Raw genomic sequence first — 25,037 nt, forward strand, 5'->3', positions numbered from 1 at the left:
CCTTCAATGTTATGTCATAATTACGTACAATTCTGGCAAATTAATTACAGTCTTTGTTAGGAAGAAATGGCTTTTTAACAGTTCGCAATGAGCCAGGTGGCCCAAACTGCTGCATATACCCTGACCCTGTTTGCACTGAACCCAAGAGAAGTGACACAATTTCCCTAGTTAATATTGCCTGCTAACATGAATTTCTTTTAACTACATATGCAGGTTTAAAAATATATATACTTGTGTATTGATTTTAAGAAAGGCATTGATGCTTATGGTTAGGGACATTACTGCAACTATTATGCTTTTTTCGCAAATGCGCTTTTGTTAAATCATCACCCGTTTGGCGAAGTTGAAGTAGGCTGTGATTCGAGGATGTCACACCCTGGCCATAGAGATGCTTTTTATTCTCTATTTTGGTTAGGCCAGGGTGTGACTAGGGTGGGCATTCTATGTCATCTTTTCTATGTTTTGTATTTCTATGTACATCCTGGTATGGTTCTCAATCAGGGACAGCTGTCTATCGTTGTCTCTGATTGAGAACCATACTTAGGTACCCTTTTCCCCCACCTGTTTTGTGGGAAGTTAACTTTGTAATTGTTCAGGGCACATAGCCCAAAGCTTCACGGTTGGTTTTTTGTTCTTTGTTTTGTTGGCGTCATTTTTAAATAAAGTTAAAATGTACTTACCATGCTGCACCTTGGTCCAGTCCTTCAGCCAGCTGTGACAGATGATAAATTAAAAGGCACTGCTTTGATTATATTCCATGCAGAACAAGCTAGATAAACTAGTAATATCATAAACCATGTGTAGTTAACTAGTGATTGTGAAGATTGATAGTTTTTTTTATAAGATAAGTTTAATGCTAGCTAGCAACTTACCATGGCTCCTTACAGCCACAAGGTACTTTTGATGCTTTGCTCACATAACAGGTGGTCAGCCTGCCATGCAGTCTCCTTGTGGATTGCAATCTAATCAGCCATAATTGGTGTCCAAAAAGGCCGATTACCGATTGTTATGAAAACTTGAAATCGTCCCTAATTAAATTGGTCGACCTCTACACTAGATATCCAGACTTGTTTCCAGGAAAAGGTGGTGGGGTACCTAGAATGTTCCTGGGCTCTGCTGTAAACCTGGATTGATGTGATTAACCCAACCCTCTCTAACCTTGAGCAGATAGGGGTCTCTAAGTCACCAGTGTTATGGGATGCTTGGTGTGAAAACCGCAAGGCGCTCACAGCTGACACAAAGCATCTGTCTGTGCCCAGCCTGCCGTTGAGCCCTTGGTCTTCTGAGGAGATAGATCACGAGATGTTTATATTCACACCAGATCACATTTCTAATGGCATTTCCACTAAAGTTGAGCAAAGAGGATGACTGTTTAAAAATGTATATTTCTGAAGACTGTCATGTCCGGTAGTTGGCTAGTTAGAAAGTCACAACATTATGCCCCTTCTCCTTTTTTAAATAGAATTACACTTAATTCAGCAAGTATTTTTTGCTGTTTGACTGTCTTAAGGACGGCTATGTATCCTTCTTTTAAAATGGCTGCATACACGGTCTCGTTGAGAGGACTCAGTTAACGCTGTTATTACAGGGACTACTCTCAACATGATTGCACAGCCTTCAACTCATTCCATAGTCCTAGAGTTATTGGGACTCTCCAGAATGAGTTCTGTATCCTTATCCTTGTAGAAAGAAGAGGGACTCTCAGTGTCAGATTTCGGGCTTTTTAACTCGGTGCCTTGTTTGCGAGATTGACCCAGTTATTGTGTAACTGTCTGCTTAATAAGTTGTGGCTTGCTAGGTGGAAAATCATTATGAAAGTACCTTCCTTATCCAGGACTGCTCCATTAAAACAATCGCTACAATGGCCCGATGATTCATTGTGGTTTAGCTGTATCAGAGGCCGCAGACACTCCAGCCAGTCAAGTCTAGAGTATGAGGTCAAGGTTTCAATGTGCATTCTCATTCAGATGGGATGTGTAATTACAGCCCTGGTCTGACTCATCAGGGGAGGGGCTACAGGTGACTAAAGTGTAATGCACTAGGCTACATCTTACGGCCCAAAAGGTTCAAGGAGCTTTTAAACGTGGCTGTCATATAAGTGGCCATAACCCTTCTCTAAGCAAGAGCAAGAAATAAGATCTCAAAGTTTTGGCCGTGCCTCCTTATTAACCACGTCTCCCTGCACACTAATCAGAGCTGCCCAGACTTAGAATGATCTCATTATAGTAGCATGGCACAACTCTGCCCACGTCCCTCAATTGCTAAAGCTCGGACAAACATGACACAATGGTGCTAAAGCTGGGACAGACATGACACAATGGTGCGTAGACACGTGTTACACACTTCAAAACACCCAGTAAAAGCTGTTTATGGTAGACACCTGCACATTATGCCATTCACTCATGGTTTTTAATCATGGAGCTCAATGTCTGTCAGCTGCACATACAGTGAGCTCCAGAAGTATTGGGACAGTGACATTTTTTGTTGTTTTGGCTCTGTACTCCCAACACTTTGGATTTGAAATTATACAATGACTGTGAGGTTAAAGTGCAGACTGTCAGCTTTAATTTGAGAGTATTTTCATCCATAGCGAGTGAACCATTTAGAGATTACAGCACTTTTTGTACATTTTAAGGGACTGAAAGTATTGGGACAAATTCACTTATGTATATTAAAGTAGTAAAAACGTATTAGTATTTGGTCCCATATTCATAGCACACATTCATAGCACACAATGACTACATCAAGTTACATCAAGTTTATGACTCACATTTGCTGTTTGGTTTGGTTGTGTTTCAGATTATTTTGTGCCTACTATAAATATATGGTAAATAATGTATTGTGTCATTTTGGAGTCACTTTCTAAACTTACATTAATATGGATGATACAATGATTACTAGGGATGCGCCGATATTTTTTGCCAATACCGATATCCAATATTTTCCTTGCAAAAAAACCCGATACCGATAACCAATATTTTACATTTTAGCGGCCTTTAAGCATTCTAGTATAGTTAACACACACAGACACAGCGGTCTAAGGCACTGCATCTCAGTGCAAGAGGCGTCACTACAGTCCCTGGTTCGAATCCAGGCTGTATCACATCCAGCCGTGATTGGGAGTCTCAATTGGCGCAGCGTCGTCCAGGTTTGGCCAGGGTAGGCCGTCATTGTAAATAAGAATTTGTTCTTAACTGACTTGCCTAATTAAAGGTTACACACACACACACCACTGACCAAAAAGTTATTTTCTTTGCCATTTACACATGTCCCCATTACCAGAAAAACATAATCAAAACCTATTTCTTTCACTCACATGCTCTGTTGTTTCGTTGCTCATTTGTTCAGTCTTTTCATTCTCAACCAGGATTTCATCATACATGTCAAGCAGTGAAGTTTCAGCTCTGTTTGTCCGTGGCCTCACTTCCTCGGTACGCACTGTCACTGTGTCAGTTTCCATCTTGTCCAGCTGTGTATGTAAAATGTAATGTAAACCCTCTTCTGCGTAGCGCTGTATTTTATACGTATGCACGTCAGGTTTTGCACATCGGTATTAAACTAGACATCGGGCCGATGTTGGCATTTTTAGCTAATATCGCCCGATTCCGATATGCTCACTGATATATTGTCCATCCCTAATGATTACTGATAATCCGGAATGAATCGTGAGTAATGATGAGTGAGAACGTTAGACGCACAAATATCAAACCCCCCAAAAATAACTAACCTCCCCAGTTATTGTAATGGTGAGAGGTTAACATGACTTAGGGGTATGATATTTGTGCGTCTAACTTTCTCACTCATCACTATTCATGATATGTTCAGGATTATCCATAGTCATGGTAGCATCCACATTATTCTTATTTTCCATACAAGTGACTCCAAAATGACACAATACATTATTTAGCATTCATCTCTATTGGCGACAAAATAATTTGAACCTCAACCAAAACAAACCGCAAATGCATCCGACAAATGCATCCGAGTCCCAAGCTTTATGTAGTCATTGTCTGCTATGAATATGGGACCAAATACTTATCTTTTTACTATTTTAATACACGTGAATACGTTTGGTCCCCTAAAATGTGGGGTCTGTGTGCAAAAAGTTATGTCATTTCTCAACAGTTCACCCAATATGGATGAAAATACCCTCAAATTAAAGCTGACAGTCTGCACCTCAGTCATTGTATCATTTCAAATCAAAGTGCTGGAGTACAGAGCCAAAACAACAAAGAGTGCGTCACTATCCCAATACTTTTGGAGTTCACTGTACATAATGTTGACAATCAAGGATGACTGGGTCTCCCAAGAATGTTGATACACATGTTGTGTGACAAGCCTACATGTTGTGTGTGTGGACTACATTGTCTCTTTTACTTTGAAAACATGTAATTATGCCCAAATCATTGGCGGTACATAGGGCCTGGGTTACCCTCTTGTGTCTTCACCTATAGGCTTTCAAGGTTAAGGGATGGAGCACATTCATTTTATTACATTGCTGTTCAGGTGAAAAGAAGAATCAGAGTCTACTCGAGGCAGTGTGATGGTTGGCATGGCCCAAATCGTGGCTTGCTCATGATGTAACCCTCCTCTCAAACAGAGTTGTGAAATCATTTTATGAAACAAACTCACAGGGAGGAAAATGAAGGGAGCAGCAGTATTTCTCTGCTCCAGGCTGTGGCGGACCTCCATGTCTGTTAAACAGGTTAGTAATATCCCTCTCTCCTCTGTAGCTCTACCCCGGCCTCTCCTCCATGAGTCTACATCAGAAAGTGCAGAGGAGCCAAAGAGCTTTAGAGAGCCATGCAGCCACTCTAAACTGCCCAGTCCCAGCCAACAGTGGTGCAAGCTGGCAGAAGCCGAGTGCTCACTGTTTTGACTCCTCACTAAGCATCAGTGCTGTGGAAGACTTTACTCGACTGGATGACTTCCTCTCAGGCACATTGTATCACACAGTGGAAAAAACACATGTAGGCCTACTTACGCAGGGGTACCAAAAATACAGCAAAAAACACAGGGATGAGTTCCTTCTTTTTGGTTCTCAAAATAGTTGATGTGGACTCCTTATGCAATTACACAAGGCCTCATGGAGGAAAGGGTGATGTAAGATGGATGACATGTTCTCACACCAAGAATGTCGTCAGCCCTTTTGTTTGCATGGTCAGACAGGTTTAGCAGTGAAAGGTTGCTTTACCAACTCTGTGTGACTTGTCTCTCCCGAGTGGCACTGCGGTCTAAGGCACTGCATCTCAGTGCAGTCCCTGGTTCGAATCCAGGCGGTATTACATCCGGCCGTGATTGAGAGTCCCATAGGGCGGCGCACATTTAACCCAGCGTCGTCTAGGTTTGGCCGGGGTAGGCCATCATTGTAAATAAGAATTTGTTCTTATCTGACTTGCCTAGTTAAATAAAGGTGAAATATATTTTTTTAAATATCACTTCCCTCATTGTCTTCATCGGGAGAATGGTTCAGTTTGGCAACAATGAATGCCACCTTCCCTCCGGTAGACATTCTCTAAGGTCCAACCAGACGTCATGTACAGGTTCTTAGTTTGAGCTCATCGGAACATGTACAGATCTGTCGTCACTTTTCAACACTGGTGTGTTAAATATGATATTGAGAGGTTTCTTGGAGCACATCTCTGATGGTTGACGTTTATGTTTTTTTAAATCTTTTTGTATGTGGAACATTTTGAGTCCTCTGTAATTCCAACATGCCTGGTCATTTGACATTGACTGTGTGTGACAGATGTGCCTGATGTCAGCTCCACTGTCCATCAGTGTGTAATAGTAGTCCTGGGGATCCAATTCAGCTGTATTTATTTTGTGGTCATAATGTACATCACAGCAGGTTTTCTCCCACCTTCCTCCATTCCCTAGTTGTTGCAGGGCTCTACGCTGACCTTTTTTATAAAGAGCACGTGTGAAAAATGTAGGCACACGCAAATAAAATTAGAAGCACAATGACAAATATTTGAGATATTAAAGCTAGAACCCTTAATTTATCTAGGCCCACTGGTGCGCCTAAATAAAACAATTCTGGTTTGCACAGCAAAATATTTAAGTGCATATGCGAGTGAAATGATCGCACTGTGGAACCCTGTGTTGAGAAGACTTCTTCTCCACTTCTAGAGTGTGGGAGATGAAGCATGTCTTTGAATGCTCCTATGATTTTGAGCCTAGTGAAAATCTTTTTTCTTAAAAGCCTGCTCTCTGTTTTCCTTATGATCTGAAGTGACAGGTGAGATGATGAGATCTTGGTGGTGTTTTTTGCCCCACATCTAATTTTAAAGCTTTTCCTAGCAGCCTCTTCCCTGATCACTCAGCTCCTACCTAGACTCTTAATATCAGCATTTATTTGCCCAGCTGAAGTCTTCAGATTAGATTAGCATATTTACATAAGTGGATTTCCTAAAATGTAAAAATTGCCTTAGATGGATATTTATATTTTCTACCAGTCCATTGGCCCAACCACATTTCCACACTTGCGCTCTGAAGAGTTGGGTTTAATGAAATTCTACTCTGCACTCCCCCACTAACCCCCACCCTGCCCAACTAGGCTACATTCAGGTCTACAGTTAAGTGGTGTGGCAAGGTCTTTAAAAAACAACCCACTTTTGTCTGGAGCAGAGTTGAGTGCACACATAGAGAGAAGAGTCCTGCCCAGCGGCAAACCTACTGAACTGTCCCACTAAGCAGGGCTTTTTGGAGCGTGTGGCACGCTCATGTTAGCACAGCCAGCCATGGCAGACATACCATGACACACAACACATAGGCCATATAAATGATCTAGTCTACAACTACCCTATAGAATGTCCATGAGGACCTTATTGTACTGTCTCGATTCTCTTTGAACCCTTTTGTGTGTGTGTGTGTGTGTGTGTGTGTGTGTGTGTGTGTGTGTGTGTGTGTGTGTGTGTGTGTGTGTGTGTGTGTGTGTGTGTGTGTGTGTGTGTGTGTGTGTGTGTGTGTGTGTGTGTGTGTGTGTGTCATGCTGTCCTGTCACTGTTCCTCTGTGGAGAGGCAATGGAAGCCCCAGCCCAGTTAAGACTCACATTATCTTGGAATGAGAGCCTAGACAGGCCCGGATTTGAGAACCCACCAGCGCCTAATGGGCTGGCTGGAAGCAGAGGGATATTCGTCCTCAAGAGTGGGGAAACCAGGAGATGGATCAGGCTGCAGGAGGAAGCAAATTGGTGATTACAGATTAGGACCTGGTCCACCTCCAACACTTGTTGATCCGAACTCTCTCCCTCTCCTTCCTTCTTTCTTCTCTCCTTTTTTAAGGCACAGTGAAAGGAGGAGTGGTTGGGGGAAAAGGAAGCCTTTTGTTTACAGAAGAACAATGCTGCGAATGAGAGCGCTCAGTCCTGGAGTCAAAACAGGGTTAGAGACAGGCTGGCAGGCAGGCTTTCCAGGGAGATGTCAGACTGTCTGGTGGATTGGGTCAGGGCACTGGACTAGGGGAACCAGGTGGAGGGGAAGGGTGGTGCAGGGGTTAGCAGCAGCACTATTGTTTTGGGTCACACAATTATGATTTCACACTGAAAGAGGTTGATTTTGACATGTCCCTCTTTTTCTTTTGTTAAATTCCAGACCTGATTTTGACTTTGGACAGGGTAATGGTGTTTTTTTATAAGGCAGTTCTCTTTTCCCACACCCCCACTTCCTCCTCCTCCACAGGCACTCCAGTGTGATGGTTAACCACAGAGCTGTACACCAGGGTAGCACTGTGAATCCCCCTTTTTCCCCACAGCATCCATTTCCCATGTTCCATCCCACTGGGTTATAATTCGAGTGGTAGAGTTTGAGTGTGTGTTTGAGAGAGAGAGCGGGAGATGTGTGGGATCCAGCTGAAGTGCCTCCATTTTGTTTTGGCTAGTGATTGTTTGCTCATTCAGTGTGTCATGTGACCTCTCCCTCCCCAGGTGGCGTGAGTGGTGGGGGTGCATTGAGTCCCCGGACACTGGGTCTCTTTGTGTCCAGCCCGGGGAGCGACTCACTCACTTCTTTCTCCATAGGTGGAACTTTAACTTTACCCCCAAGGTCTTCGCCTGCCTCTAACCTATCTGTTCATTGATTTTGACCGAGAAAGCCAGGAGGTTGTGGTGTTTGCTGACCCCCCCCCCATTTGGGGAAGCTACCTAGTTTGGCCTGTGATTTGGAAACCTATGATGTGACTAATAACCCACTGACTGACTGTCAGACACAAGGAGGATACACAACTCCTCTGCTTCCCATGCTGGAATGCCGGTTATGTTCCAGTTTAGTCATTAGATATGTTCCACTTGTTTGTTCCTGTCAGTGCCAATGACTCAGGGCTTGTAGGAGGACATTAAGTGATACCACATCTTTAACAGGATATTAAGAGATGAGGCTTCATGGGTCGTAAGAGGGAAGTATGTGTGGGTGGGTTTCTGAATGTATGTCCAGCTGCAGCTTCAAATTCCTCTCCAGCTGTTTGGTTGTGGGCCATTTAGATAAGAATATGGAGTAAATGTAGAATATGTTAGCCTAAAAGGCTTTTGTCATTTATCAGAGTTGCATGTGATCCCGGTTCCCTATGAAGGCTGTGTGGACAGCCTGGTGATGGAGGGAAGGAGCGCGCGGCGTGGTTATCATTAGCATTCAAGCTGTGATATACAGCAGCTATTACTCACTTTGTCACCCCCCAGATACCTTAGTTGACTGATGTTGCAGCGCCGCGCCTGGTACAAGGCTGACACCATTGAATAACTGTACACTACAAGTCTACTCTGTCCACCCTGTCATATCCACACTCAACTCATTCCACTGCTATACAATTAGGAATGCCTCTGGGTCCACCTCTATTATAGTGTTTTTGTTTGTGTGTGGTATTCTTCTCCATTACTGTATTCATAGTTTTAAATGTCAACACTCATTAGCCTACTCCTCTCCCGTTGTGAGCAGCTCAATTGTGCTGTCTTTCCTCCCTGTCAGTCACACTGCAGTCGTTGGGTCTTTGAGCTGGCGGCAGCGCGACCAGAATGAGAAACACAGACACACAGAGAGACCCTTCTCTCAGCCTTGACTCGATACCGGCGTCGCTATGGCGACTGAGGATCTAAGATGCGCCGAGATGCAGAGGGTTACGTGATGTTTTTCCGGAGTGCTTAGTAGGGGCAGACAGGGTGAGACATTTTTGGAAAATTAGTTTTGCACCAGGGGTGGGTTTTGGACTGGGCTGATATTTTTGATATTTCATGCTAGAAGGGAAACTGCTTTTGCCAAATGACCGTCAAAAGTAGAAAAGTGTTTCTAACCTTAACCTAATTCTCCTAACCTGCTATGTTAATACTCCTAACCTGCTGCATAAGTTCTCTTAACCTTCTGTGTAAGTTCTCCTAACCTGTTACGAAAAATATGACAAAAGCTGTATCCCATCTAGTCAAAACCCTTCCACATGGGTAATAAGGTGGAATTGATTAGAATTGTCACTTTTTTTGTACCATTTTTGACTCCAGCTAGCTCCCTCCCAATCAAACCCTTATTCACTTTGGCAAGTACATTACTCGGTTGTGCAAAAAAATCACAACTCCTTGAAACAGTATTTTGTTAAAAGTGGACACGGGAAAGAAATTATGTGATTCTAACTAACCAAAATAATGTTTTTTACATTTCTACATATTTTTCCCAGGATTGTGAGTGTAGCACTTTTTGTGTCTGTGTGTGCAAGTGCCCATGATGTTGCATTCTCTGTATGTATATGTGTGTCAAATTTAATTTAATTGGTCACATACACATATTTAGCCGATGTAATTGCTGGTGTAGCGAAATGCTTGAAATGTGTGTGTGTGTGTGTGTGTGTGTGTGGCCATGTTTATGTGCCTGGATGGAGAGAGCTATATATTTGTCAGTGTGTGAGTATGAGAAAGTGCGCCCGGCGTGACCAATAAAAATAGGTTTACGATGCCGCCCTGTAGGTGCAAGCTGGCCCGTTTACTTTTTTTAGGGAAGGCTCCTGTCATCAGGACAGACTTCCTATAAACCCATACATTTAAAGAATTCTGTGTGCTGGCAGGAAATGGGGACAATCATTTAACTGTATGTCATTAAACAAAGATATCGTGATAGAAAGTAGATTAAATGGGGGTTTTCCGTAGGTTGGATCATATGGCTAACATATTTCTGTCAGCAATATGGTGTTTGCTATGTTTCTTCAGTGGCTTATGCAATAATGCAATATTCTGTGTTGGTGAGATGGGATGTGTAACCATTATTTTTCTCCAGGATGTTTCTCTGACTGTCCCCCCACAGTTCTCTTCCTTGCTCAACATTCAGATCCTTTATCAGTTCTTTCTATTTAGAAACTACTTGTGAATACACTATCTCACCAAAAGTATGTGGACACCTCTTCAAATTAGTGGATTCTGCTGTTTCAGCCACACCGTTGCTGACAGGTGTACAAAATCAAGCACACAACCATGCAATCTCCATAGACAAACATTGGCAGTAGAATGGCCCGTACTGAAGAGCTCAGTGACTTTTAGTTCATCAAATTTCTGCCCATCTAGAGCTTCCCCGGTCAACTGTAAGGGCTGTTATTGTGAAGTGGAAACATATAGGAGCATCAACGGCTCAGCCGCAAAGTGGTAGGCCACACAAGCTCACAGAACGGGACCGCCGAGTGCTGAAGCGCAGAGCATGTAAAAATCGTCTGTCCTTAGTTGCAACACTCACTACATAGTTCCAAACTGCCTCTGGAAGCAACATCAGCACAAGAACTGTTCGTCTGGAGCTTCATGAAATGGGTTTCTATGGCTGTGCAGCCGCACACAAGCCTAAGATCACCATGCACAATGCCAAGTGCCGGCTGGAGTGGTGAAAAAATTGCCGCCGTTGGACTCTGGAGCAGTGGAAATGCTTTCTCTGGAGTGATGAATCACATTTCACCATCTGGGAGTCCAACGAATGAATCTGGGTTTGGTGAATGCCAGGAGATAGTTACCTGCCACAATGCATAGTGCCAGCTGTAAAATTTGATGGAGGAGGAATAATGGTTTGAGGCTGTTTTTCATGGTTCGTGCTAGGCCCCTTAGTTCCAGTGTAGGGAAATGAACGCTACACCATACCATGAAACTCTAGACGATTCTATGCTTCCAACTTTGTGGCAACAATTTGGGGAATGCCCTTTCCTGTTTCAGCATGACAATGCCCCTGTGAACAAAGCGAGGTCCATACAGAAATGGTTTGTCGAGATCGGTGTGGAAGAACTTGACTGGCCTGATCAGAACCCTGACCTCAACCCCATTGAACACTTTTGGGATGAATTGGAACGCCGACTGCGAGCCAGGCCTAATCGCCAAACATTAGTGTCCAACCTCACTAATGCTCTTGTGGCTGAATGGAAGCAAGACCCCGCAGCCATGTTCCACCAGCTAGTGGAAAGCCTTCCCAGAAGAGTGGAAGCTGTTAGAGCAGCAAAGGTGGGACCAACTCCATATTAATGCCCATGATTTTGGAATGATATGTTTGACGAACACGTGTCCACATTCTCTTGATCATGTAGTGTATGTAACACCATCAGAAGTATTAAACAACCATCATCGGAGAACAATTTAAGAGCGTGGCTGTTTGACATTCAGATTTACACACAGATTTACACACATGTACATCATTATAGTTTTACAGCCGGTCTTCACTCTCTAGTTTACTACGTGATCAGTCAAACTATCTGCTCAATACCTGCATAACATTGACCTACCTATCCTACCACGTATATTGGTGGTTAGGCTATATATTGACTGAAAAAGAAGCAGTTGGCCCGTGGTGTCTGAGTTTACATCTGTTAAATTTTTTTTGACTGATTTTGTATTCTCAGTTTAATTTTTCAAGGTTTCTGTTTTGGCCTGTGTTTTTTTTCAGGTTTTCGCTCTCAAAATCAAAACATTTTTTAAATAGAAAAACAACTAAATTGGATGTTCTAAGTCCACAACAATGCTTAAACCACATCAGGAGACCACTTGAGGTCTGTTACATTTTTTTATAAATGTAGATTTTGGGGTGTAGCACATAGCAAGAGGCTATTATTTAGTGTTATTTTTGTAGTGTATGTGATGGTAGAATTAGCAAAACAATTGTTTTTTTTTCACCTTTATTTAACCAGGTAGGCCAGTTGAGAACAAGTTGTCATTTACAACTGCGACCTGGCTAAGAAATAGCAAAGCAGTGCCACACAAACAACAACACGGAGTTACACATGGAATAAATACCCACTAGATTGATGCAAATAATCAATTTAAGCATAGGTTACTTTGTAGTTAACATTTTATTGAGAAGGTTTTTTGGAAAGCCTTTCCATCTACCAGAAGACTTTTCATTAGCATCATCGCTAACGACTACACAAAGTGGTAGACGCACTCACTGCGCATACACAGATGGGGAATTCTCATTAACTCTTCAGAAAGTTGCAGGAAATACACATCACTGATGTATTCTGTTCATGTCTTATGTATGATAAGCTTGCTCAAATTAATACATTTTCAATACATTTAGTTGATTCCCTACTAAGTTCAATAAAACAATTTATATGGTTAAATTCTGTTTTAATGTCCATTGCCGTTCTCCACATGGCAGATTTTACAGGGCCATAGTAATGAGAACTCCTCTCATGTTCTGATGGTTGGCTTACATTGGATGATGATTGCTGCCCGGTGCTCCATTCATGTGCTGCAGTCTATCTCAGCATTGGCTTCTCTGCTGCCATTGTCCGGTTATCTCTGTAATTTCAGTGGTTTTGTCTTGGGTCTTCTGTGCTCGGCTGTAATTCGGCCTGTTCTATATTTTACATGTATAAGTGTTATGTTGTTTTCCTGCTGAATTGATGGCTAGGTTTAATGTATGCTTACAGAAGGCCCGTTGGTTTTCATGTCCCGGTCAGAGGGACATTACTGCAAGTTCTGGTGTTCCGTGATGTGTCATTTCTCTACCACAGTCAGACAGGCCTATTGTGTCACCGGCCTCCTCTTTCTTCCCTCTTCCTCTCTGCCAGTTTACATTTGGCTACATGAGACTCACCATTGCCCTTTCTCACTGGGACTCCCTGTAATGTTTGAACTGTTCATGTCCATCTCCTGTAGCTTTGCTCCGCTGCAGCTGTGAAAATACAGAAAATTACCAGCTTTGAGAGTCCATTTCTTTTGATTAAATCATCTACTTTTGAGAAACGTGTAGCTAGTTGTCAGGACCCAGCGTATGTCGTTCTGCCCGTATTTGGTTGTAAAAGAAGCCAGACCTGAATAGTGATATCACAGAGTGCTGTTACCTGATTCTTACAACTCCTCACCCGCTCACAGCACCTCACACCCCGACATTCTCTCTCTCTTACACCTCTCTGCCTGTAAATAATTAATTAGATCACTGGGGCTAGAGCGGGTGTGCAGAGCGAGGTGTTGTGGAACCTTTCAGGGGCCTGTGGTGTGTGTGATGACTGGCATACAGTGTGTGTGTGAGACAGAGAGATGCATACCAGATGTTTGAGTAATGAGGTGGGTTTCACTGGAACGGAACACATTCCCAGGGATGTTTGCTGGAAGAAATTCTTCCTCGTCTGTCGAGCATGTTCTCCATTCCCATCCCCCAAGAGGGTTTAGATTCGGTTAAGACCTATTTGTCTCCCTCCTCTCCATCTTAATGGTGTAATTTTCATTAAACCTAGAAACCCTTTGTGTGTGCTGAATGTATCAGTAAACACCATGTGTAGATGTTTGTGTTTCACACTGCGGTCTGTGATTTGTGTGTTTAATTCAGTCCATGGCACTCTTAAATGGTGTTCTGTTCCCTCTCATACGTTGTTTCAGCTCAGACCTAAATTGATTTAGGAGTCAGGTTATGTTTCACATGCAGTGTAAGTAAGCACTGTGGTTCTCCCTGTGTTTAGCTGTGGTTGGGTGGGGAGGGGCAGATGAATAGCGGTGGTTGAAGATTCAATGGCTTAGGCTGCTGTCTGCCCCTATGGGCCTGCCTTTGTTTATTTGTGTTAGCAAAGTAAAGTCTGGACACACCTGCATGTGAGCGGATCTCTGTAGAGAGAAGACACACAAATGGCCTCGGGGCCCGCCAGACATGAGACAGATTTCATCTCTCAAAGATCTGAAATCGACTCACATGGCAGCTATGGACGGCTGTCGCACCGCAGCTGGCATCTATGGGGGTGATATTGAACGGCGCTGGTAGTGAGCATAGTGGGTGGATTTTGATCAGTGGGATGTGACCGGGATGGCCCAAAAAATACATCGACCAAATACACAAAAGTAATTGAAGTACAATAGAAAGGCCATTCTTGCCTGTGGCTGTGTCTGTACTGAAGCGGACCAGAGGGACTGGGCTTGGGCCGGGGCTGAGTAAGTGACTGAGTGTGTGTCGGTGGCTCCAGACACCCAGGTGGCCGTTCATCCAGGCCTGGTGGAGGGTGTTTAAGTGGCTCTGCCAAATTGCCTTAGCAGCCCCTCCATGGTTCTCACTGGGGATCTGCCCAATCTACTACTCTGCTGCTGCAGGCTGGCTGCTGTGGGGAAGAGTATGCCCCTCCCTTTTAATAGTTCATATTGAATTCATGTGTGAATGCCTTATGATTCAGCATGTCGCCAACAAGTGCCCATATGTACTATCGTCAAGTTACTTTCTTGGTTGAGTTGCTGTTAATCAACTACTATAGCTATAAATCATGTTGATGTGGGTCTATTTTCTGGAGCGGAACATTGGAGTTCCTCATGTCATTGAGTCATCACCTGGTTGTCAGCTTATGATCAGTACACACACTCAAATGTGGAGATATAGGGTCTGGCACAATCCTGTCTGGCTAAAGATATATGTTCATGTGTTTTCTCTATCACCTGAAAGTCACATTACTTGTCTTACATTACACATTATAAAAGAAATGCTCTTGCTGCCTATGTAATGTAGCCAAGGCTATCCATATCCAAGATGGAGCGCTTTTCGATTCAGTTCCCTGAGCAGCAGTGTATCACTTCAGCCCTGCAGAAACCTCTCCCTTGGCAGTGATGTAACCACACGATCACAACAGCCTGTCAGTGTGTAATATGTGTCTATCTGCAACGATTAAAAATAACACCTCATTCTCCTCTTCTCTTTCAGTCCTCTGCGCCAAAAACCTGGTGAAGAAAGATTTCTTTCGTAAGTAACCCAGTGAAAGCTGTGTTTCTGATCCTCGACTCCATGTTAAATGGCTTTATAGTTTCATAGTCAGGGGGCTTGAGGGCTTTGATGTCTGCAGTGTGAGATATGTATCCCCCGTGAGAAATGTGAAATGTGGGTCAGTTTGAGCTGATTAAAGAGGGCCGGCTGCCAGCTGCTAGAGTTCCCTACCATCAGAACGCCATGCTAACACACTTAACCAATCACTACACTACACCATCAACGAGGAAAGGGATAGTAGCCTGTAATGTTACTACTGATATGTTTGTGGGGAGATGATGTAGCTCATTATCAATATTAGCCAATAAATATTAGCCAATAAAACGAGTACTATTTTATTCCCTTTGTTTCGTTCCCATTTCATGCATTGAGTCACACAGGTCTGAAATATCTCTTAAGGATCGGACCCTTTTTTAAATTTTCGCCTAAAATGACATACCCAAATCTAACTACCTGTCGCTCAGGACCTGAAGCAAGGATATGCATATTCTTAAATGAAACACTTTGAAGTTTGAAGATAGTGTAAATGTGATATTAATGTAGGAGAATATAACACATTTAATCTGGTACAAGATAATACAAAGGGAAAAAAACATGCTTTTTTTTCTCTCTTTTTCCATCATCTTTGAAATGCACGAGAAAGGTCACAATTAAATGCAATTTCGATTCTGGCCACTAGATGGCAACAGTGTTTGTGTCCATTTTTAGACTGATCCAATGAACTATTGCATGTCTGTTCAAAATGTTGTATTAAGTCTGCCCAAATGTGCCTAATTGGGGCAATTCTGTAGAGGTTAAGTATGGGATATCAATAAAACGTTTATACCGTCATTTAAAGCTAGTCCATTTAAGAGTGAAAAAGCACAGCATTTCAGTGTGTGCTAGGTGTCCATAGTGGCTCGAGTGTTTGGGTGTGTTTGGGTCAGGCTGTCATGGAGAGTGAGTATGTTAAGGTCCCTCACTCAGGTGGTTTCTCTGGTGCCCATTCCTCCCATTCCATCCCTCAGTGGCTGAGTAAACACTCACTCAGTTAGGGCCTGGGTGGAGAGAACTATGCCTTGTGTGGCAGCAAGGCAGGCTTGTCTCTGTGGGATAGTGTGTTTATGTATACGGAGAGATGTATTTCTAAGTGCAGTTTTGTTTTGTTTGTGTGGGCCTGCGTGGCATATGTGTGTGTGTGTCCGTGAGCCTGTGTGTCCACCACACCCAGGCTATCTGCAGGTAAATGTCATCCAACAGGTCCCTCAGGTCTGTCTTTTAGTGTCAATGTCATGTCTACCCGTATCTCTAGATATCTGTCACTCGGCTCAGGTTCAGTCACACTATCAGATTCACACATCAGCCATTCCTAGACTGTCATAGAATGTTATTCATCAAAAGTAGTTTTCTTCAGATTACCTCTTTTCCCCCTTTCAGAAACCGGATAGTCTCACTTCCATCTGCATAATGAAATCATCAAATAATGATGGAGTGATGCCTGTAACATTTTCTCCTAGTACAGCCTGTCCTTGGCCAGGGCAGTGTGCTGAGGCAGAGTGTGTGTGTGTGTTCCCCTGCAGGCCTCCCCGATCCCTTTGCCAAAGTGGTGGTGGACGGCTCAGGACAATGTCACTCCACAGACACCGTGAAGAACACCCTCGACCCCAAGTGGAACCAGCACTACGACCTGTGAGTCCCCTCATCACTCAAACCACATAATGGATAGTGCAGAGCTTGCGCTTGACATACCATCCATATAGAAGCAGCTGTGACTAGATGTGAAACTGTGTATCTAACAGAAACCTTACCTTAACCTGCTGATTTAGTAATGAACCAGCATTCTGCTGAACTGCGGCCCCTCTCTATAACTATCACCAGTGCCCTCTATGCTATATCTACACCAGTGGAGGCTTCTGAGGGGAGAACAGCGCATGATAATGGATGGAACAGCGCAACTGGAATGGCATCAAACACATGGAAACCATGCGTTTGATGTATTTGATACCATTCCACCATTCCGCTCCAGCCATTACCATGAGCCCGTCCTCCCCAATTAAGATGCCACCAACTTCCTGTGATCTACGCATTCCCTCACCCAACTCCAATGTGCCAAGGGATGTGTCACATATTGATTCTGCAGGATCTGAATGCCTTACAGTAAGCTATGTTTATATCTGTCCTCTCACTTATCTGTAGGCCAGCAATGACAACTCCACTGGGGTAGTTAAAGTGGAAAAGAAAAACATTTAAATAGAACCGTGGGGAGGGAAACTAATCTCAGAAGCCTTTTACCTTTTGGACAGAAATATGTGCATGTCTTGTTGCACCCATGTCACTTTTCCCAAGGACTGCTTGTCTTGTGAAAACAACCTGGAAATAGAGGGGGGGAGTGAAATTTTCCAGTATTTTGGAAAGTTCCCAGTGTTTATCCAGCCGTCATGCGTAGCTAACAGAAAGAGGAAGCACATGTCTCCGTTTGTTTGGTTGCTCAGGATACCAGACCCTCTCCCACCATGGCTGTTTAATTAGCTGTTCATGTCCCGTTTGACAGGAGGGAAACACAGCCCTCAGTCAGTCAGTCCCACTGTGGAGGAGAGAGAGTGCTGGACACGGTGATGGATGGGAGGACATCGACCTGTGTGCTCCCAAGACGGAGCCAAACGCACGCACACACACACACCTCTCCAGTTTTTTTTTCACCTGGAACCTGCCGGTGTTTCTTCCTGTTAATGACTATGTTAGACCTTTAGGTGCCTTCCCTCTGTGTGTCAGGGTTAAGGATTACTACTCCATGCTAAGGCACATGGACTCTCCTCAGTGTGTGGAGTCTAATTGACTGAGGGTAGCTGAGCACACTCACACATATTCAAATGGTGTCTGAAACACCTGGTGCTCATGCTCAGCAGAGCCAGAAAAGCCTTTGCTTAGTTGGCACTGAAGCCTTTTTCCATTGGTTGTATGTGCACAGCGTGAGGAAGTGTATGTGCTCATGGCAACATTGACACGTCAGGGCCTCCTCAGTGGTGCTGTCAGTGGTCTGACCAACAGACTGGCCTGTGACCGCTGACCCCAGCCAGCATTGTTGCGGAAGTGGCCTGTATGCCAAGGATAGCAGACTGTGTCTCGCTGGCAAACTTCCTCTCCTCGACTCTTATCCAGCCCAGTTAAAGTATGTGGAGCAGACAGACTGCACTGTAATACGGCTCTGAAGCCCTATTAGGGACAAACCTATCAGTTTCTTGTTCAGCACGCTTTAAACTACATTTATACTAAGAATAATATGTTAATGAATATGTCAAATAACATTTCCTTTGTCACATGCTTCGAAAACAACAGGTGTAGATTAACAGTGAAATGCTTACTTTACGGGCCCTTCCCAACAACAGGTGTAGACTAACAGTGAAATGCTTACTTACGGCCCCTTTCCAACAACGCAGAGAGAAAGAAAATAGAGAAATAATAGACAAGTAAAACACGTAATAATAAATACACAATGCATAACGATAACTTGGCTATATACATTGGGTACCAGTACCAAGTCGTTGTGCAGGGGTACGAAGTATTTGAGGTAGATATGTACATAGGTATAAAGTGACTAGGCAACAGGATAGATAATGAACAGTAACAGCAGCGTAAGTGATGAGTCAAAAGAGTAAGCGCAAAAAGGCCCAATGCAGGTCGTCCAGGTAGCTGTTGGTGAACTATTTGTCTTGGGGGTAGAAGCTGTTCAGGGTCATGTTGGTTCCAGACTTTGTTCATCGGTACCGCTTGCCGTGCAGTAGCAGAGAGTCTATGACTTGGGCGACTGGAGTCTTTGACGATTTTGAAGGCCTTCCCATGACTGGCAGCTGCTTGGCATCTGACCGCAATGTGCTACAGGGGGTAGTGTGAATGGCCCAGTACATCACTGGGGCCGAGTTCCCTGGCGTCCAGGTCCTGGATGGCGCCTTGCAGTCAGATACCAAGCAGTGGTGCAGCTGTATAACCTTTTGAGGATCTGAGGGCCCATGCCAAATCTTTTCAGCCTCCTGAGTGGGAAGAGGTGTTGTCGTGCCTTCACAACTGTGTTGGTGTGTGTGGACCATGATAATTCCACCACTCCACTACAGCCCCGTGGATCTCCTCCCTATAGGCTGTCTCATCGTCATTGCTGATCAGGCCAACCACCGTCGTGTCGTCAGCAAACTTAATGATGGTGTTGGAGTTGTGCGCGGCCATGCCATGCAGTAGCGGGCGAACAGGGAGTACAGGAGGGGACTAAGCACGCACCCCTGAGGGGCCCCCGTGTTGAAGGTCAGCGTGGCAACTGTGTTGTTGCCTACCCCCACCACCTGGGGGTGGACCGTCAGGAAGTCCAGGATCTAGTTGCAAGGGAGGTGTTCAGTCCCAGAGTCCTTAGCTTAGTGATACATTTGGAGGGTCTCAGCCTCCAGTATTTATGCTGCAGTAGTTTATGTGTCGGGGGGCTGGGGTCAGTTTGTTATATCTGGAGTACTTCTCCTGTCCTATTCGGTGTCCTGTGTGAATCTAAGTGTGCGTTCTCTAATTCTCTCCTTCTCTCTTTCTTTCTCTCTCTCGGAGGACCTGAGCCCTAGGACCATGCCCCAGGACTACCTGACATGATGACTCCTTGCTGTCCCCAGTCCACCTGGCCATGCTGCTGTTCCAGTTTCAACTGACCTGAGCCCTAGGACCATGCCCCAGGACTACCTGACATGATGACTCCTTGCTGTCCCCAGTCCACCTGGCCATGCTGCTGCTCCAGTTTCAACTTCCACCTGACTGTGCTGCTGCTCCAGTTTCAACTGTTCTGCCTTATTATTATTCGACCATGCTGGTCATTTATGAACATTTGAACATCTTGGCCATGTTCTGTTATAATCTCCACCTGGCACAGCCAGAAGAGGACTGGCCACCCCACATAGCCTGGTTCCTCTCTAGGTTTCTTCCTAGGTATTGGCCTTTCTAGGGAGTTTTTCCTAGCCACCGTGCTTCTACACCTGCATTGCTTGCTGTTTGGGGTTTTAGGCTGGGTTTCTGTACAGCACTTTGAGATATCAGCTGATGTACGAAGGGCTATATAAATAAATTTGATTTGATTTGATTTGAGGGCACTATGAAGTTGAACGCTGAGCTATAGTCAATGAACGGTATGCATGGTTCAGTGTTGCTTGCCTCGAAGCGAGCATAGAAGGCATTTTTCTCATCTGGAAAGGCGCACGTCACTGGGCAGCTCGTGACTGGGTTTCCCTTTGTACCCCGTGATAGTTTGCAAGCCCTGCCGCATCCAACGAGCGTCAGAGCCGTTGTAGTAGGATTCAATCTTAGTCTATATTGTAGCAGATTTTCTTTTAAGCGTCCGGAATACTGTCCTGCTGCCTGAAACCGGCAGCTCTAGCCTTTAGCTCAGTGTGGATGTTGCACTTATTAATGATGCCGGTGACTGATGCCACATTGAGGCAACCTCAATTTTTGTGCTAGCAAAACAGTCCTGTGGCTTAGCATCTGCTTCGTCGGACCACTTCCGTATTCCGTCACTGAGATACACTGCTCAAAAAAATAAAGGGAACACTTAAATAACATAATGTAACTCCAAGTCAATCACACTTCTGTGAAATCAAACTGTCCACTTAGGAAGCAACACTGATTGACAATACATTTCACATGCTGTTGTGCAAATGGAATAGACAACAGGTGGAAATTATAGGCAATTAGCAAGACACCCCCAATAAAGGAGTGGTTCTGCAGGTGGTGACCACAGACCACTTCTCAGTTCCTATGCTTCCTGGCTGATGTTTTGGTCACTTTTGAATGCTGGTGGTGCTTTCACTCTAGTGGTAGCATGAGACGGAGTCTACAACCCACACAAGTGGCTCAGGTAGTGCAGCTCATCTAGGAGGGCACATCAATGCGAGCTGTGGCAAGAAGGTTTGTGTCTGTCAGCGTAGTGTCCAGAGCATGGAGGCGCTGCCAGGAGACAGGCCAGTACATCAGGAGATGTGGAGGAGGCCGTAGGAGGGCAACAACCCAGCAGCAGGACCGCTACCTCCGCCTTTGTGCAAGGAGGAGCAGGAGGAGCACTGCCAGAGCCGTGCAAAATGACCTCCAGCAGGCCACAAATGTGCATGTGTCTGCTCAAACGGTCAGAAACAGACTCCATGAGGGTGGTATGAGGGCCCGACGTCCACAGGTGGGGGTTGTGCTTACAGCCCAACACTGTGCAGGACGTTTGGCATTTGCCAGAGAACACTAAGATTGGCAAATTCGCCACTGGTGCCCTGTGCTCTTCACAGATGAAAGCAGGTTCACACTGAGCACATGTGACAGTCGTGACAGAGTCTGGAGACGCCGTGGAGAACGTTCTGCTGCCTGCAACATCCTCCAGCATGACCGGTTTGGCGGTGGGTCAGTCATGGTGTGGGGTGGCATTTCTTTGTGGGCCGCACAGCCCTCCATGTGCTCGCCAGAGGTAGCCTGACTGCCATTAGGTACCGAGATGAGATCCTCAGACCACTTGTGAGACCATATGCTGGTGCGGTTGGCCCTGGGTTCCTCCTAATGCAAGACAATGCTAGACCTCATGTGGCTGGAGTGTGTCAGCAGTTCCTGCAAGAGGAAGGCATTGATGCTATGGACTGGCCCGCCCGTTCCCCAGACCTGAATCCAATTGAGCACATCTGGGACATCATGTCTCGCTCCATCCACCAACGCCACGTTGCACCACAGACTGTCCAGGAGTTGGCGGATGCTTTAGTCCTGGTCTATGAGGAGATCCCTCAGGAGACCATCCGCCACCTCATCAGGAGCATGCCCAGGCGTTGTAGGGAGGTCATACAGGCACGTGGAGGCCACACACACTACAAAGCCTCATTTTTACTTGTTTTAAGGACATTACATCAAAGTTGGATCAGCCTGTAGTGTTGTTTTCCACTTTAATTTTGAGTTGGGTTGATAAATTTCCATTGATAATTTTTGTGTGATTTTGTTGTCAGCACATTCGACAATGTAAAGTAAAAAGTATTTAAGAATAATATTTCATTCATTCAGATCTAGGATGTGTTATTTTAGTGTTCCCTTTATTTTTTTGAGCAGTGTATAATGATGAGATGTTAATTAATCTCCTATACCTTCATAGATACAAGTATTGGGATGAAAAGACACATGCACAATGTTGTGTTCCCATAGCCTGGACCAGGGCCTTGTCCCTCTCTGTCCCATCTCTCCAGCTACGGGGACAGGGGGAACAGGTGGCGGTAGTGTCCCCAGGGCCCAGCTGGTCCTGTTCTGCCTGCTGAGGAAGTGTGACAGCCTGGCCTGCCTAGCACCAACTGCCATACATTATGCCATATACTGTACCTCAACCAACCAGAGACATAACATAGAGATGGCCTGAGAGGAGAAACTCTTATCTTATTACAAGTAATCATATTATCTGAGAGTTTGGCATGTGTATAGTGTATGTAAACATACTGTATCTTGTTTTGAAAAGCTTAATCCAATGTCTAGTCTACTGCCCTTATTATTTGATACAATAATCATATCCAGATCTGTGTTGGATGTAATAATTCCCCCCTACAAATCTGTCCTGCATTCTAATGCTCTCAGATAGCACCCCAGACAGGCATTTGGCTTCTACTCAAAATGTCCAGACATCTTACTCACAGCCGCATTGTTTCACATCCCTTTAGTTTCGGTAAGCAGCATGATAATTATAGTGGGATGCAGTCTGCTAACTATATGGATGATTAGTTTTACACTGAGGAAGGGAACTGGGCTGAACAGATGTGCCACGTCAGGTTCACGTAGTGTGAGTTTAATACCCAGGCCTCGACTGACACAGTACCTAACTAAGAGTGATAACAGAGGCAGTCAGGGAGTAATGTTATGGTTCAACTGTTCACTCTCCTTCTTTTCCTCACTTACACTATCCTCTTTCTATCCCTCTTTCAGCCTCTCCTCCTCCATGTCTCTTTCATTTCTCTCTCCCTCTCTGGGTGATTTTGGGTCGAAGGGCTTCCTTTGGATGATTTATGACTCACAGGATCTGTCTGTGTTCGTCCTTCTCGTACCCAGACACTCGGGGTCGGGAGTCGCACATTCACAGATGCCGGGCGGAAAATCCCTCTCAGACACCTCCTGACTGTGTTCTTGTGGGGACGCAGCCCGCGGTGACAGGCAGCACCGAGCGGATGTGTGCCTCCCCAGCGGGGACATCCAGGCAAAGACTGGCCTTTTGGAACAGTGCATTCACACAGGCTTTAGTAACATCTACAGTACATTGGAAGTGACTGGTCTCTCTCTTCTCTCCTCAGATATATTGGAAAGTCTGACTCCATCACCATCAGCGTGTGGAACCACAAGAAGATCCATAAGAAGCAGGGGGCTGGCTTCCTGGGCTGTGTACGCCTTCTATCCAACGCCATCAACCGCCTCAAAGACACCGGCTGTAAGGACTACCTGATTGAATTAGTGTGCGTGTGTGTGTATTTAATGCTGTGAGGTAATGTCTGTGTAGTGACGCATTGTCTGTCCCACAAACGGAGTCACAGGCTAGCGGAGTCACAGGCTAGCGGAGTCACAGGCTAGCGGAATCGAACGCTAGTAATCCCCTTCTCCTGTAACAGTGACACATTGAGCTGTACCCTCACAAGTGCACACACTCTCTCCTTATTCCTGACAGGTCACAGACCAGGTTGTGAGAGAGGTCACATTCTGCAGTGCCAGAACAGGAAAAGACAATCAGCATCAGCCCACAATCACTGTGAACGTGTCATGTCAGAAGCGAATGGCTAAATGAGATTGAGGCTTGGCCCAATGCAGCAGTGGCAGCCAGGCAGGGACCCAGTGATGGCTTTACCAAAGGGCCTCCCCCTCACACTGTATGTATACTATGCTGATAGGCCTGCTATGGTCTTGTAGAAGGAAAAAGGACAAAATCCCACTGCTTTTCCTAGAAGCCCCTGACACTTGTTTTCCTGGAAAACCCGAACCCTGTGCCTCAGCTGTGAGTAGTTTGCCTCTGCATTTCCTCTCATTTCCCCCTCCTCACGCCCTCCACCCTCGTCTGTCCCATAGACTGGCAGCATGCATGCGCCACAGTGACTAACCTCCGTTTATCTCGGTCGGCAAATCTAGACAACCGGTCATTTTACTCAGACATGCATAATTGTACAGCTATTTAAATGTAAGCATAGATTTGTTATGTCCCTCGGTTGTGGTCTTATTCAAGTGTATGTTTGTCATTCTTTCGCTTGTGCTTTTTGCAGCTGTTCCACTGTGTCCTGTCCACAGGCGTTTTAGGGGGCTTTGGGTTTGTGTGTGCACGCTCATTGCCCCAGTCTTGTAATGGTTTGACCGACCATGTTTTGGTCCCTTTTTAGTCTAGATGCACATCCTGAGCTGATCTGCATGACACTCAGACAACAGTGAACAGATAGTGGCATTTCTCATGTCTGCAGGCAACGTGGTATTCCTGACATTTCTTTGGTCCTTTTTTTGCTTTGTTTTTCAGCCTGGGCTGAGAACGTAGACACAGAGTTTCCAGACATTGGCAGGGTTTCATGTCCATGTTCAGTCTGGGTGGAATAGTGCCGGCTTTGTGCAGAGATTTGTCAAATGTTTGACCTCTGTAGTGAACTGCAGGCTGCTCGGTACCGATGCTCAGTGATTTTTTTACGGTCCATGGCCACTCCACAGACCATCTGTTCCAGTACATATCCCATACCCAGCCTCCAAGGGAGGGGGGAGAGGAATTCACTGTGGGTGATGTAAACGATACAGAGCAAAGGGACTTGTCTGTGGGGACAAAAACCCTCCCAACATGCTAGTTTACATGTCTCTCAGACAGTGATCGATCCCCCTTTCCTCTCTCTCCTCTCTTC

The 25,037-nt window shown here is 45.0% G+C and overlaps 1 protein-coding gene across 2 annotated transcripts in view; it reads left to right on the forward strand.

Moving 5' to 3' along the window:
• The window catches only part of LOC109898663 (E3 ubiquitin-protein ligase SMURF2), a 54,427-nt gene that overhangs the window by 8,766 nt on the left and 20,624 nt on the right, over window positions 1–25,037 (forward strand). For both annotated transcript variants that reach the window (XM_031834595.1, XM_031834596.1), the window contains exons 2-4: window positions 15,118–15,156; window positions 16,737–16,845; window positions 23,469–23,602. In XM_031834595.1, the coding sequence (XP_031690455.1) occupies window positions 15,118–15,156; window positions 16,737–16,845; window positions 23,469–23,602 (282 nt within the window). The remainder of the gene's footprint in view (window positions 1–15,117; window positions 15,157–16,736; window positions 16,846–23,468; window positions 23,603–25,037) is intronic.

The sequence above is a fragment of the Oncorhynchus kisutch genome, linkage group LG10, assembly GCF_002021735.2.
Source record: "Oncorhynchus kisutch isolate 150728-3 linkage group LG10, Okis_V2, whole genome shotgun sequence".
Lineage (NCBI taxonomy): Eukaryota > Metazoa > Chordata > Actinopteri > Salmoniformes > Salmonidae > Oncorhynchus > Oncorhynchus kisutch.